This window comes from Populus nigra, chromosome 14 (assembly GCF_951802175.1).
Source record: "Populus nigra chromosome 14, ddPopNigr1.1, whole genome shotgun sequence".
Lineage (NCBI taxonomy): Eukaryota > Viridiplantae > Streptophyta > Magnoliopsida > Malpighiales > Salicaceae > Populus > Populus nigra.
The window spans coordinates 2464445-2480865 of record NC_084865.1 but is presented as its reverse complement, the minus strand read 5'-3'; the positions used below and the strand labels follow the sequence as shown (position 1 = coordinate 2480865).

The window sequence follows — 16421 nt, the reverse complement described above, 5'->3', positions numbered from 1 at the left end:
GTCAGACAAGGATTTTTTTTGAACATGAAATGTTCTTAAGGTGATCTTTTTTAAAATAGAATGAGAAGTTAATATATTCAATCAATTGGAATGAATTTGGGTTAATATATTAAATTTATGATTTAAATTGTAAATTTTAATAAATTTAATAATATTTTTTTAAAAAAATTTAGTTATATAATAAATAAATATAAAAATTATTTTAAAATCAAATAAATATTAAAAGATGAAATTAAAAAAATCATTAAAATAATAATATTGAAAGCTGAAACTAAAAATAAAAAAACTAGGTGAAGCTACCTACTATGAAAACAAAATCAAATTAATTATCTATAAAGTATCAAAATATATTTTATATTCAAAAAACAATAAGGCAATGTTCCATTTTTTTTTAATTAATTTGGATGTAAATGTGAACTTTCAGCATTTCGAAAAGCGAGATCTTCTATAGGGGAAAAGGCTTGCAAAGAATCTCCTGATTCGACGTCTTATAATTTAATTTTTATAATTATTTAGAACTATTTAATTAGTCAATGTCGTATAACAATTTAATATATTTTATATATTAGGTTATGTATCGTGTTATAGATTTTTTTTTTTTAGAAAAACAAAAAATAAATATTGTTTAGCAATTTAAATATCTAATGAGATAAAATTTTAAAAAATTGTTTTAAACTTCTTTGTTCTTATGTATTCATGTTTTTTATATCAAAATATCTCTTAAATTAACAAAAAATAAATAAAATGTAAAAAAGATATGAAACTTGAAAACCTTATAAAAAAAAAATTTAAAAATTTTATATAAAAATAATTCAAAGAAAGAAAAAAAAAGCCTAGGCAGCTTGGCCTAGGTGCCCAACACGCCTAGGCTCTTGAAACAAAAGTACAAAACCCATACGTATAGATCTTTTAGCCTAGGCTGTATGTACTAGTCATTTTAAATTTTTTTAGGGTAAACAACCACCCTAATTGAAAATAATATATGCAGATAGCTTAGTTTTCTATAATTTAACCATCATTGTGGCTGAAAAATTAAGTTTGATTATTTTTAGCATAAAACCTATTTTCATATAAAAAGACCTAACAAACATCCTTGGAACCTCTAAAAACCCAATTATTAACCCAAAATGATTAAAAAATATAAAATAAAACTAGGAAAGATTTTTCTCACTTGGCCCTAATTTGTTTTTACACGTAAGATTAAAGTTCAAAACAACCATTATCAAACTTTTATCGTCGAATGAAACCTGTGGACATTAAGATCGATGATTTTTCATGGCTTAAATTAGTGTTAACTGATAATTTTCTCTGTCTTCTACCAAAATCCGATGACTTTCTCTCTTCTCTCTCACTTATTAGGACTCAAATGTAAAGAAATAAATTTTTGGATCAAATTTAAAATTACAAAAATTATAGGGACTATTAAGGTAGGAAAAGAAAAGTACGAGAAAGAAAAAGAATTCACCTCCCCATTTTTACATTGTAGTCATCTTTTTTTTTCTGTTAATAACTTTTGACAAATTAGGCATAAAATAATTCAACTAGAAAAAAAATTAGGGACTGAATTGGAGAAAAAATTAGCGCTAATGTAGATTGCTCAATGCTAATTAGTCATTTTAGTAAATTTACTAGATAGGTGATTTGCGCTATGCCGATGACTGAGCCAATTTTTTCCTAACATAAAAAAAAGATGTTACGATGATGGCCATGCTTTTAAAAAAGCAATAAAAATATGAGATTCGGGTAACTAATTCAACCAGGTTTAATAAGCTTGGTTAATCTAATGATATGATTAGAAAAAAAGACATCGACAAAAAAAAAAAATCAACAATGATTTAATGTGGAAAAAAACGCTCTATCAATACCAAGAAAATATATCTTTTCAATAATCTTAAAAGATCCCTATGGTTTTATTTGTTAACAAAGCAAAAATTAAATGAGAATCAGATGATCACATAAGAAGAAAAATGAAAAACATATGTATCTCAATTCTTAGCAAATAAAATATCAAATGATGAAATTGAAAAAAAAAACAACCCGAGTCTATCCAAGCCAACAAGCTAAATCTGTGGCCTAATTGTGAGACTAAATTAAATTCATGAAACGTAAATCAAATAAAATTATGAAGCTTAATTCTTAAATGAACCATGTGTTAAAGCTATGAAATAAAAAAAAAACTTAAAAAAAACCAACATTAAAAAAAAACTCGAGTCAACCTTGGTAAACCCACCGAATCCATGACTCGAGACATGAGATCATGATGAATCCATAGAAAGGAAAGTGAAAAAATAACAAATATAAATCCCTAACCAATACAATATTAAAGGATAAAATTGAAAAAAAAATATTAAAAAAAGACTTAAAAAAATTGAATGCAACCTGGTCTAATCTCTTAAACATGAGTCATGAGTCATGAGATCGAATTGAACCATAAAAGGTAGGCCTAAAAAATCATAAAGTCAAATTCTTAATCAACCAAAAAGAATTAAAAAAAATAGAATTGAAATGAATGAGGATCAAAATTGATATAAAAAGAAAATAAATCAAAAGTTAAGACATGGAATTAAGAAAAAAAAATCATTCAAGAAAAGCATAAGAAAAAAAAACAAATAACAATTAAAAAAATGACAATAAAATTTGATATAAAATCAAATGTCAAATGATGAAATTAAAAAAAAATCAAATTTGATACAATCAAAAAAATAAAAGGACAAAATAAAACTAAAAGAAAGGATCCAAGTCAATCTTGATAAACCAGCCGAATCCATAACTCGAGAGATGAGATCGGAACAAATCTATATAAAGAAAAGTGAAAAATAATGAATGCAAATCCCTAACCAATACAATTTTAAATAATAAAATTAAAAAAAAACATAAAAAAAGATTAAATTTAACCCGGTCTCATATTTTCAATCCATAACACAGGTCATAAGGTAGGATTGAACCATAAAAGGCAAACCCAAAAAACACATGAAGCCAAACTCTTAATCAATCAAATAATGAGGGGTAAAATTGAAAAAAAATGAAAAAAAATGATGATAAAAATTGATATAAAAAAATTAAATTCTGATGGATGAAATTAAATAAAAAATTCAATCAAGAAAAGTATAAGAAAAGAGAAAATAACAATTAAAAAAATAAAAATTATATTTAATATAAAAATCAAATATTAAGATATGAAATTTAAAAAAATAATACAATTAAAAAAAATATGAATTAATTGTTATAAAATTAAAAAACTAACCACATATTTTTTGAATTTCTACAAGGAGAATACATTTCTCAAGGCTGAGGAAAGAGAAAAGAAAAGAAAAAAAAACATTATCAGAGCTCCATTATATAAGAGGCAGCGATACACGTCGCATCATTGTTAAGAAGGCCAGCGAGATGCTTTGAACGCCACCTGAGAATTTGGTGTTCGGCGGCGAGAGCCGCCTGTGGCTGTTATTTCTGAAATTCATCAGTTTTAGTTTTTTTTTTTTTTTTTGGTCCCTTAATTTGGCACGCGGTAAAGTGGTTTAGGACCGTTATCTCTCCCTGGGATAGACACCTTTGGCCTTTACTAGAGTCTGATTACTGATCAGAAACTCGAGCTTGCCCTATGCGTAACAGGATCGAACTGTATGGCCAAGGTCACAAGTTCACAGCGCCTTCTTCACGTGCACCGTGGCTTTTACAATAATTGTTCCCAAAGATTTTGCTTGCTATAGTTTTGGTTTTGGATTTTTCATGTACTCGAAATTTGTCTTTATCATTAACTGGACTCGGTTTGGATTTTGTATGTATTATTTTAACTGGACTTGGTTTGGATTTTGTATGTATTATTTTAGAGGTGTGCCAGTAGTAATAATCTGGAAATTAAGAGCCCTAATTATATTAGTATCAGGTAGCTGAACAAGACTAGAAGTCATGCAAGTCTTGCAGAAACGCCCTTGTTTTCAAAATCGTACAACGGTCCCTGACAGAATGAAACTGTGTTTTGAAGGTTAGGTCATGGGTTTTGGTGGGGTAGGCAAATCGCACGACCTAGATTTTGTCCTGTGGGAATGCAAGTAATAATGGCGGGACACTTCAACAATTGATTATATATTGGATTTTGTGACTGTTAAATCAATGAGAAGGGCTAAATCCCCAACAAAAACAAGATATGATACCTGAAATTGATGTACTAGGATATCTTGTGTGGGACTGCGACTGCATGAATAGAAGTGACCACCTCGGTCTGTAATCATGAATTAGGCATTTCAAGGTTTAAGAAAAAACGTTCGGAGAAAATTATGCAGAAGACTTGATAATAAAATAAATCCTAGCAGAGAAGCAGTTTTAGTTGGTCAGCTTCTCAAACCATGTCAAAATTAATAGACCATTGTGTCCGTTAGAATCCCACACGAACTGAAGGTTAGGTGAAGGAGTCCTCACCTATTCAGGAAAACGAACCCAGGTCCATAACGCAACACTTGGTAAACTTTTTGCAGTTGATAATCTGTTTGAACCATGCAAAATTCAACTTGTAAGTTCCAACATAGAAAAACACTACGCAGGAGCAGTATTTAGTGTTTACTTTTGGTATTACAGATACAGGAAGGCTTCTATGAAAGGAGGGAAAAACTAGGAGAACAAGGAATGACAATGAAGTAGATTACATGCTTCAACTGCATGGCATAAATTTCATTAATAGAGGGCAAAGAACTGATCTTACAAGTCATTGAAACATAAAGTTCATTAATTCAGTTGGGCGAACAAGAACCCTGTTATTGTTAGATACTAAGATCAGCAACCTGGAAATGATCTTTCTATTCGATGTTGGGCAGCAAATTGAATAATTGAAAGACAGCTTTAGATGGCACAACTTGAATCTGGCTCACAAACATGTACAACCCTGAAAGGAAAGTGCCATGTACTTTAAAATTTAATGAAACGAGGACGACTCGTGTGGAAGAACGAAGCATCATAAGGGGGGGAAATGGTAGCATAGAAACATGGTCATGGATGCCAGAGCATCCTACAGCCTAATTGCTTACCATATTGCATATTCCAGGTTGAAAAACTCGGTGTAGATTTTCAAAATAAATTTCAGAATTTATATTATAACTTTGATGGGAGGTTTATTTATCTTTTCCTCTTCTTTTTTTTCTAATTAACAAATACATTTTACATAAGAGATGAGGAGCACCTTGGTTTGAAAATGTTGTTTTTTCATCTAAGGAAATTTCCGGCTAACAAAATTTTTTTATAACACTTAAACAAAGGGAAGCAACTAGAGTGGTGAGGCAGTCCATAAGGATTCTTACTGTCTGTTTAGATGAACCACCAACAATAGTAACTTTCAAGAAGCATACCATCTCATCAAACCTGAAAACAATGCATCAAACATGCATAGTCACGTGGAGATATAAAAATTAGTGAAACCAAAATGTCCATGAATCCATGGAAGTGAATTGGAATGAGATTGTGCAACCCTTTCAGTTATGCCGAATGAATTGGCTGCTCTCAAGAACTGAACCTAAGGCCTTAGATTCCAAGAAATGGCCTCTGTAATGCAAGCATTTAAGCAGCTATTGAGAGCATTCAAATCAAGATCCTGAGTAGCCTTGGTGAAGAGGCAGTAGATCCAGCACCTTCAGTAATCTTTGGAAGTACAACATAATAGATAGCTATGCATAGGAGCCAACACGAGACACACCCAGCAACAAGCATCCAAAGAAGTGCAGCACACCTCATGTCCCAGTTATCAGGAGCTTTGACGAATCCCTTCGAATTATCCATGGCTAAATGTAACATCTCAAGATTCACATCACAAATGAAAAGTAAGAATGTAAAAGACCGAAGTGCATGCAGAAATATATATCAGCGAAATTTCAAGAATTGCACTAGCGTTTACTAAGAAAACAAAGACAATAATTCAATGAAAACAAAAGGACAGATTATTAAATGCATGTTCTCAGTATGCAAAATGACACAGAATCCTCCATGAAACCACTGATATCAAGCTATATTTCCATGGATATGAGACTTACTTTAACATGAGACCCGGCTATTATACTTAGCTTGAAAAGTAAGAGAATGCAATCTTCTTTGCAAAGTACTGTAATACCCAATTAAAGAACAGAATAGATGAAATACTACGATGCCAAGCAAGTTAGGGGTATAAATGATGGCCATAAAAGTTTTACATAATGTCCCAAGACAAAAATCAACAGTCAAGTTTTTGCATATTTTATGCATCCTGCGGTATAAATACAAAGAAATGGATTGTTATCACTTATGAATTGTAGATGTTGTGAGTTGAACAAGAGCTGATTTGATACACAGTAAAAGCCTCTGCAATAAAGCATTCAATCCAATGTTCTAATTCCAACATAATGGGTCAAACTGAATCACAATGGGGCTGACAGAAAATATAGCATCAATACATAAAGCAACTGATCGCAGTACTTGCTTTTTCACAGATTATGCGCCAGCAAATCATAAGAAAGGTGAAATGCATAATTTCCTTTAAAAAAATTTAGCTAGTAAGATTTCCAAAGGGATATTTTAAAGTAAAATAAAAAAAGCACGCATGGATATTTTTAAATGAAAATACTTGTAAAGGAAAGACAAATTATTATCATGGAATGAGCGTGCTAGATAAAATGAAACAACTTCCATTGAAATCTGTATTACAAAAAATGTTCCTTAAAAATATCCCTAGGACATAAAAATTTCTCCAAATGCTAAATTCCAAGGAAAGTTTCTCCCCTGCTCTATTTCTGTCGTGGCCTTAGAGAGGCCAGCTCTACATCATAAATTACTATAAATATCCCATGGATACATTAGAAGAAATGCTTTTGAATCTGCAGTAGCAATGAGTAAACTGTGAAATAAAACGCTAGACGAGAAAGGATCTAGCAGGATCCAAAATTGAATCCCAGTTCTGTAGGATTGTTAGATATCTATAAGTTTTCTCAAACAAAATGTTGAGTAGGGTATTCATGCTCATGTCCATTATAATCATAGTATAGCCTCTCCCCTTTAGCAACATCACGAGTAGCAACCAAAATGACCCGGCATTCCCCGTTAACATCGTATCTCACACATTTACAATTCTGCTTCTTCTTGCCATCCCTGCAGAGAGTTAGATATATCTTAAGCTTAACAGAGGGTGGACTAATAATTTCTAGTTCAGTTACATGCAATTTTGGCACAAATAAATGTAGAATTTTATATGTGACGTGACAAAGGAGATGCGAATGGGGCAACATGAGTTGTACAGAGTAGAATACATGGCAATAAAAAGGTCTAAGAATAATTTGGTATCATCAGAACAGTTTTTGCTTATATATATACACAGCATAGAGGAGAAGCAATGGGTTAAGCAGGCTTACGGAGTATGATTGTTAATGCCATTGATAAAGCGTGCAATATTCCCACGTTTATCAGGACAGATGACAAGGCTTTTAGATGGGTCTCTTGCCAAAAGAAGGGTCATCATACTATCACAATCATCATGTTCTCGGTTTTTAATGTAATCCACGTCACCTGAGTATTCTGCTAAAATGGTCAAATCCTTTATCTGGTCATCTGCCTCAACTGTATATCTGCATCACAGAATATACATGAACCTACTCAATATGCAGTAGTTAAATATGGTTGTTAGCTCAATAAATGTATTCAAGATGCAAGTACCCTTCACATGAATCAAAAACAACTAAAAGAGGAGGGCATTCGCCTCTTTTGCACATAGCTCTGCACTGTTCCAATGTCTCAATGTCCTCCTTGGAAAGGACCTAATAAAGGCACCAGATCATGCAAATAACATGTAATACAAGACAGTAAAAGGTTTGGAGAAAATACAAGGTTGAAAAGAAAGTTTTAAATTCAGACCTGCATGCCACCCTGCTCAAACTTGGCCTGATTGGCTAATTGAGGAGCCATGCCAGGCAAGTAGGTCAAATCATCACTAAATTCCATGTGTAATGCTGTTAAAGCAGAAGCAAGGGTGCCCATTTGTTTGAGCCTTTGGGCGGGATCTTCTGATGGAATAAATGGCAACAGTCTCCTTCTTTTCTTTTGATACACCAATGAACGTCTCCGTCGCTTTCTAGAATCTTGAAAACAGCTCAAGAGGAGGGAATGAAAACATCAACTTACCATCGGCAAATCTAATTCAACTAGTTTATGCATTAGCACCAACATTTCTTGACTTCAAAGGAAATGTTCATATGCAATAAAAAGCAACAAGATAAGCAATAAAAGAAAATTATGGCTTCAAAGGTGCAGCAAAAACCAGGCAATGTGGTGAAAAAATACGTGATAGCATTCATGGCAACTAATAAGCAAAAATAGATCAGACAAATAGGAAGTAAATGACAAGGCCCCAAACTATTTGTGCCATGAAAGTCCATGCATTAGGAGAAACAATTCAAAGGAAGCAACAAAATGATGTGACAAAACAGCAACTACCTGTATTACAATGCTTACCTTTTTATCTAGGGCTTTCACTTCTTCATTTTACAAAGATGTGCAGGAATTTTAGTAAGAATTTAGAAATTTTCATACTTATATGGAAAACGTACAGTACATTCACCAAAGCGAATTTGATTTTCTAGAAAACTCAGTCTTAAAGAAAAGGTTTTGAGAATATATCATAATTCATAAGTTTGATGCTTTATTATGGGAGTCAATGGTACATAGATACATAATGTTTGGCAAAAAATACTGTAATGGAAAGAAATGATGATTGTTGTCTCTCTATTACGTTGCAGTACCACTACTAAACACATCATAAATGTTTATGGGTAGCTAAGTACTACAATCCTTTTTTACATGAACCATGGCATACAAGGTAATGCATATGCATCAAAATAAAATTTCTAAATAATAGTAAGTGCATACATAAATACAGACAATCAGTGTCACATAACATAGCATCAATGATCACACTCAAGATATCGACCCCACTAATTTAGCACATGATGGGTAAATGGTTGATGCAAGTAAAATGTAATCATGTCAAATTTATGATTGATGAAGTATCCTAAGACACAAAACATAAGTTTGCTGATTAAGAGATGAGTGTTCTTAGGATAGGCCAAGTATAAGGCATGATCTTCCTCGAACCATCTGATTCAACAGGTAATGCAACAATTTGCCTGTTGTACAAAGTAATTGTCTAATGGACTTATCTGAGACATGATTAGATTGTGAGCTGACCACCATAAACCTAAGTCATGCCAAGGTTATGGATCCTTTTCTCATTTAAGAAGCAGTTTATCATTTGCTTCGGTAAACTTTAATCATCAGTTAACCCTATTTAGTATTATTTTGTTAGATTAAGATGCTTGATTAACACTGTTAAAACTATTATCCCCATTCTAACCACCATCATTACCACTGTTGCTGCAGCTACAACATTTTCAAATCTTTTATAACTAAAAAATTTCACCCTTGACATCTATCTCCTCTATTATACCTAAACTAATACCCATCTTTTAGCTTGTTTAAGAATAGTAGATTAAAAATGCAATCCATTGTTCTATTCTACCAGTTTCGAATTCACTCTGTTTGATTAAATTTTTACCCTTAACATATAGTTCATTTTAATGATAAAGGAAAAATAGATCATTTTCACAATTATTATCAACTGATTTTTTTCCGCCATATTTGGGGCCATAAAAGGAACCATTATACCATTTTCATAAGAAAGAGAGAATACTTGACCAAATTAATAATATTTAAAAAATTAACAAATTTACGAAAGTTCTAAGTCACTGGGGTTTAGTTGAAATATCTTACTATCTTTGTAGGCACTGTGTTGCTAATACTAATACAATACTCAAAACAGTTTATAATCAGTGAAACTCCGGTCCTTCGATACTGCATTTCCACTTTGTTAGCTCTAAGCGTATCAGGACTAACCACTGAAATCTCATGTAGATTACCCATCATTTTGTGTTCTTAGCATTTATTCTGCTGACGAGTACTCCTATGAAATTTTACTACATCCTTAATCCATGCCAAATGCTGCCCAAGAGTTTTAGTCATGTAAGCACAATATGTTCAGTGGATATGAGATCTTAAAATCGATACCATTTATGATTAGACTTAAATGTAAAATCAGTAAAAAGAAAAGTAATAACTATCCTACTCAAAATAACAAGGACAATCACAAATCATACTGGAGTTCAGTCCCATTTGTTGGAATCTTTATATAAGATGAGAAATACCTCAACGGTTTCTATATTTGATCTAACTTGAATATCTCTGCATTTGGCAAGGATCATTGAGCACAAAATTGGAATCTCTCCATTAATTAAACAACTTTTCAGGCTAAATTGCAAGAAAATGAACCCCTTGTCGTGCTTTAAGTTACTTAGTGAAATTCATAAAATGTTCTACCAGTAATATTTCCAAAACTTCCTATGATTTTAATCCTAGCCAAAAACAATGTCCATTTTTTTCTACTTTTTATCATTTTATCTCAAAACTCTTCTTTATTCCCTTTCTCTTTTTATTTTTTTTATTGTTATTGTTTGTGATTCTTCAACACCATTTAGCATTGCGATCCAACCATGTTTTTGAAAAAAAATTATTTCTTTTAGCTTTAAATTAATATTTTTTTATAATTTTGATGTGTTAATGTCAAAAATAATAATAAAAAAATATTATTTTAATGCATTTCTAAATAAAAAAACACTTTGAAAAACAACTTCTATCTACTCTCAAAGAGGCTCTTCTTCTCCTCTCCTTCCTATTAGTTTCTTCATTAACCTTCCTATTAGTTTCTACATTAATGCTTTTGTTATTATTTTTTATTATTTATTATATTCCTTTTTTGGTCCTTTAGGTGGGAAGGGCACAATTCGAACCTAGTCCTACCCTCCTCCACTGCTTTGCAGTAAAGAGTACATTGAGCTACAGACTCCAATATCCCCAAAGGAATACTCATTCTTTATTATTATTAATATTATTATTAAAACATTTAAACCCAGATAATTTCTAACTTCCAGCAGAACTTTGTTCCATGCAAAGCCTGAAACAAGCTCAATCACAATCCATCGAAAACATCAATAAAAGAAAATCGAATAATCACAAAAACACACACGAAATAAAATAAGTAAAACAATACTAACAATCAAATAAATAAATAAGAAGAAATCACCTTGGAGAGACCTGCATTTCTCTTTAATGTCATCCTTCTCACACCTCTGAATCCTAAAAAAATCAATTATCTTCTTCTGCGATAACCCTAACAAACGAAAAACCAAACCAATCAAAACGCACATTTGTTACTCACAAAACGACACCAGGGTAAAAAAAATTAAAATAAATAAAATAAAACCCCCCTACTTCTTACACGTCCTTGGCCGTCTCCAGAGCACCTGATACAAATCCACGAGCCAATCGGGACCCTAACAACAATCGGCCTCAAGCACTTCATGTGATATCCTTTATCACATTTATCACACAACAACAGCTCCTCCGCTCGTTCCCCGGAGCGGCATTGTTCGCAGCTGATATCGCCATAGTCCTCCCTCTCCACAACCGCATACGCCGCCTTTTCCATTACCTCCGTCAACAGCTTCATCCTCTTCGGCGACGGATACGGCAGAGGAGACGGCCTCCGAGGTGCCGAGGTGCGATGGCGCAAGCCGATTTGTCGCCTAACCGCGGCCGTGGTGGTGGAGGCTGGATGCATTGGTAATTTGGGAGATGAGCAAGGGTAGAATCGGAATTGGGAAGGAAATTTGGTGCGTGTTTGTTGCACTAGAGAGAGAGATGGACAGAGAACGAGTCTTTTTAGTTTTTTCTAAGTCGCGGGTAATGGAGATGGATGCTAACGTGCGCAGTGCGTGTGCACAGAATTTGATGTAATGCCCGTTACGGGGTTTTGGATTTTATAGCCGTTCGGCGTTTGAAAGACAAGACTGACCTTGTTATATCATGTACTTGGTAAGGGTTAGGTTAAGAGTAAGGGTGTTTGTGGTGCAAATCATTCTTTTAAATTTTGATTTATATTTTTGTTTAAAATAAAAAAATTTTATGTTTTTATATATTTTTTTTTGATATGTTGATATTAAAAATAATTTTTTTAAAAAAAAAAAAATTATTATAATATATTTAATTACTTTGAACCACTATTATTACTACAATTTAAAACATACCTAAATAACCTTAGATTTTATTTCTTAAAACTATATGTGTCTTCTAGAAGTCGATTTATTTTTTATCTAATACAAAGAAAACATGTCAAAAAATGTAAATGTTTTTTTTCAATGTGATTCTTGTTGAGTCATTCATGAGTTCTCAATTGCGTTTAATAAGTTCAATTAATTTAATAATATAATTAGATGAAATATTAATAATAAAAAGATAAAAAAATTAATAATAATTTTTAATATTATAAAAATATATCTTTAGAATATTTTAAAAACATTTTAATGATCTTATTTGTTAACAAAATAAAATTTAAATAAGAACAAGATAATTACATAGAAAAAAAAATGAAAATATTCAAATGTTAGTTCTCAACTAATAAAATGTTAAATGAAGAAATTGAAAAGAAAAAAATTAAAACAAAAAATAAATTGACCAGAGATTATCTGAGTCAACATGTCAAATATATAACCTAGTCGTGAGACCGGGAGAACCTCGTTAAAAGTAAATTGAATAAAATTATTGAACTTGATTCTCAAACTGACCTAATATAAAAGGGTAAAATTAAAAAAAAATTAAAAATCAATTAAAAAAAAGCACGAGTCAACCTTAGTGAACCTGATGAATCCATAATCTAGAACATAAGCTCGGGATAACATCATAAAAAGAAAAGTTAAAAAAAATAATGAATGTTAATTATTAATCAACTCAATGTTGAGATATGAGATTAAAAAAAATTATTATTATTATTTTAAAAAAAATCAACTCATTATGATCTTTAAAATTCATGACAAGGATCATAAGGTCGAATTACACCATAAAAGATAAACCTAAAAAAATAACAATGTCAAGTTCCCAACCATCTAAAACAATCAAGGATAAATTTTTTAAAAAAAATCAACCAAAAAAAGGATCAAAAAGAAAAAAAAAATAGATTTGAAAAGAATGAGAACCAAATTTAACAAAAAAAAAAGAGATTAATTTATGAGGGATAAAATTAAAAAAAATAATGTTTCAATTAAAAAAAGGATAAGAAAAAAATGACAATAAAAAAAATAAGAACCAAACTTGATTTAAAAATCAAATGTCAAAGGATGAATTAAAAAAAATCAATAAACATGTTGTCAAAATTAATTCAATGAACAAATAACCAAACTTCTTTAATTTTTTGTAATGCTCAGCGTGTTTTTAAGGAGGGGAGAAAGAAAAGAGCAAGAATAAAAAACATGTTGTTGGAGTTTAACCATCGTTTATTTAAAGGCACATATGACACCACCACACAATGAATGTTGCCCATGACAACAACGTTTAAAGTCTAGACGATGCTGCATGAGCCATCCAAAGAACGCTAGTGGTGCCAGCCATTATATATATATATATATATATATATATATATATATATATATATATATATATATATATATATATATATATATATATATATTAAAAAACTCAATTACCCCTGACCCAACATAATAATTACAAAAAAGCCAGAATGAAATGATGAAAGTGCCTTGTACACAAAGCCAAGAAAGTGTAATTTTAAGGGGCATTTAAGTTACTGTACTATGTAAAAAATTAAAAAGTCGAAAAAACCCATTGACCTAAGTTAATTGTTTTTGCTCTTAAGAGTAATTTAGTAATTTTATTGTGCAATAAAAAATTAAAAAGATTAATTCACCACGTTTAATTTTGTAATGACTAATAGCTCTCATGAAAATGATTGTATTGCCCCTAATATCTAGTTAAGTGGGTTTCTTCTTAATGGTAAAACAATAATTTTATTGTGTAAATCTACAATTAATTATGAGTGTGTGCATGATAAAACACCGACCTCTTTTACCTTTTGTTTTAATGTTATAAATTCGATTAGTGAGTTTTTTTTATTGCAAAAAGTATATATTATTAACCAAAGCTAAAACATGAAGAATTCCTATTGTAAAGCTTTCACAATTTTGCCTTTTACATAAAAAAATTTAATATTGGCTACCGGAGACATTAAAATCTTAAATAATCATTAGTTAATATTAAATTAACCAGAAAAAAATAAATTTTTTTCCATGTCATTTGCAGAGTGAAACAACTAAAATATTCTTGGAATTAAAAGATTTAAAACAAGAGTCAAGAGATAATTTTGTGTTTTTACAATGTTTTTTTGTAATTACCATGTTAGGTGATGGGTAGTTTGGTATTTGACTAGATATAAAAAAACAAAAAACACAGTGAAACGACCAAAATATTTTTAGAAACCAAAAATTAAAATTAGCCCCAAGAGGCTTTTTCATCTTTTAACAAAAAAGTTATTTTGTTATTATTAGGTTAATTGAGGGGAAATTAAGTCTTTTAATACAGAAATAAAATAAACAAAAAATAAAAAGTTATTGGATTGTACGTAGCAAGTACTATCATGTAAGAGGTGTCTGTGTCCTTTATACCACACATGCAAAGCCACTTACCATCCAAAAATATCTTTTTATAATGTCGTTAGAAGCATTGTCGCATCCTTTCTCTTTTAGGGTGGTGTTTGCTAGCATTGGGTGGACGGTTTGTAGACATTGAGGCTTTTTTTTTCTTTTTTCTTTTCTCCATTCTCCTAAGATGACAACTTGGTTCTTTTTATTATTGATATTTTAAATTTAATCCTTATTCTTTTGATTTTTAATTTTTGTTCTTGAGCTTTTTGTAAATGTTTATTTTTTTTAATTTTATCATTTAATCCCAATTTTTCATATATATATTTTTTCCAATTTCATCCTTATTCTTTTGAGTTTTATTTATTTTCAGGGCCCTTTTGTAAAAGTTTTATTTTTTTTCAATTTCATCCTTCATTTCAAATTTATAGTATATTATTTTTACCAATTTGATACTTATTCTTTGGATTTTTTTTCTTTTGTTAAAGTTATTTTCCCTTCGATAAAAAAATTGTTTTAATTTAGCATGTTAATTTTGATCATTTTTCTTTTGATTTTTTTTCTTTTGCTAAATTGATTTTTCATTTCAATTTCACCCTTCAATAAAATATAAAATCTATTTTCTATTATAATTTTGCTCATCATTCTTTTAATTATTATTTTTCTATTCATTTTGTATAATTGAAATTATATTTTCAATTTCATTCTTTAATATTTGATTGATTGAGAATTAAGATTTATGGTTTTTCCAGATAAGGTGTTTTGGGTCTAATGATCCAAGTCACAGGTTTGAAAAGTTAACGTATGTTGACTTCTTTTTATAAAAAAAATTAGTTGTGATTTTTTTATTTTTTATCGGGTTATTTTGATTTCATAATCTGAATCACGAATTTGATAGGATAACCCTGGTTGACTCGACTCTAATTACTAGAATTACATGTTTGTTATGTTAATTCGGGTAGATAAGTACTGATTTTTTAAGATCTTTTTTATCCCATTTCATTCTTCAGTATTTAATAGGATGGAAATTGAACGTTTTAAAAAATACCCCCCAAATTATCCTGAACATTTTTTCATATAAAAAATAGTTCATTAATACCATTTAATTAAAATAGAATTATTTTATTTAATTCAGTCGAGCCTATCATTCAAATCATAGATTTTTCTTTATTTTTTTAAAAATAATTATTCTGGCCTTGCAGCGTTGGAGCGCAGGTCCACACCGACACTCACTATTCTCACCCTATGTTTTTAGTTATCTTACAAACAAAATCGTGTTAAAAATCCAGACCAAAAACAAGTTTTGTATCGATAGATTACAAAATTGACCGGCTGGCCTGGTCAACTTTAAAAAGTACGATGAGAATCGTGGGGCAATCAAATAAACCGAAACTCACAAGCTAATAAGTGGCGAACTTCTCTCCTGGACAGAAGACTACAACGTGAAAAGGCGAAAGAAGATACTGATGCGGCGACACCACGCAATCCAGCTGATCTGATTGCTTCAGGAGGTGTCATGAAAGGTTTCAAGAAACTGTAACCCTTTCCTCCCTATGTTTACTGTTGAGCCTCACTTTCTTTCTACACTGGAAACTCCATGGAGGCAAATCAGTGCCTGTGAAGTTTATTTTCCAAGATTGAACAGATTATTGTGACCAGTTGGGGGCTTTCATCTTCTTGACTTGGGGCATGACTGCTTATTGGGAGGACTTGTATACTGCCTTAGGGGGAGTGCCCTGGTTGATTTTTCATCATTATCTCATCGTCGAAGCCTTGGCCACCTTGATTTTCTCCTGTAAATGACAACGTTGATTCTACCAGGTGTGTAGGTGAGGATACCAGAAATTTAGCACGAAGAGTTTCTTACTTCAGTTT

At 30.9% G+C, this 16421-nt stretch overlaps 1 protein-coding gene across 1 annotated transcript; it reads right to left on the bottom strand.

Moving 5' to 3' along the window:
• Window positions 1-6624: 6624 nt before the first annotated feature.
• LOC133672322 (probable Histone-lysine N-methyltransferase ATXR5) lies at window positions 6625-11856 on the bottom strand. Its single transcript, XM_062092707.1, has 6 exons — window positions 11329-11856; window positions 11141-11227; window positions 7864-8087; window positions 7666-7766; window positions 7365-7577; window positions 6625-7104 (listed from the first exon to the last, which is right to left on the bottom strand). Exons 1-6 carry the CDS (start codon window positions 11675-11677, stop codon window positions 6945-6947), a joined length of 1134 nt encoding a protein of 377 aa, XP_061948691.1. The 5' UTR covers window positions 11678-11856; the 3' UTR covers window positions 6625-6944.
• Between the last annotated feature and the right edge of the window lie 4565 nt (window positions 11857-16421).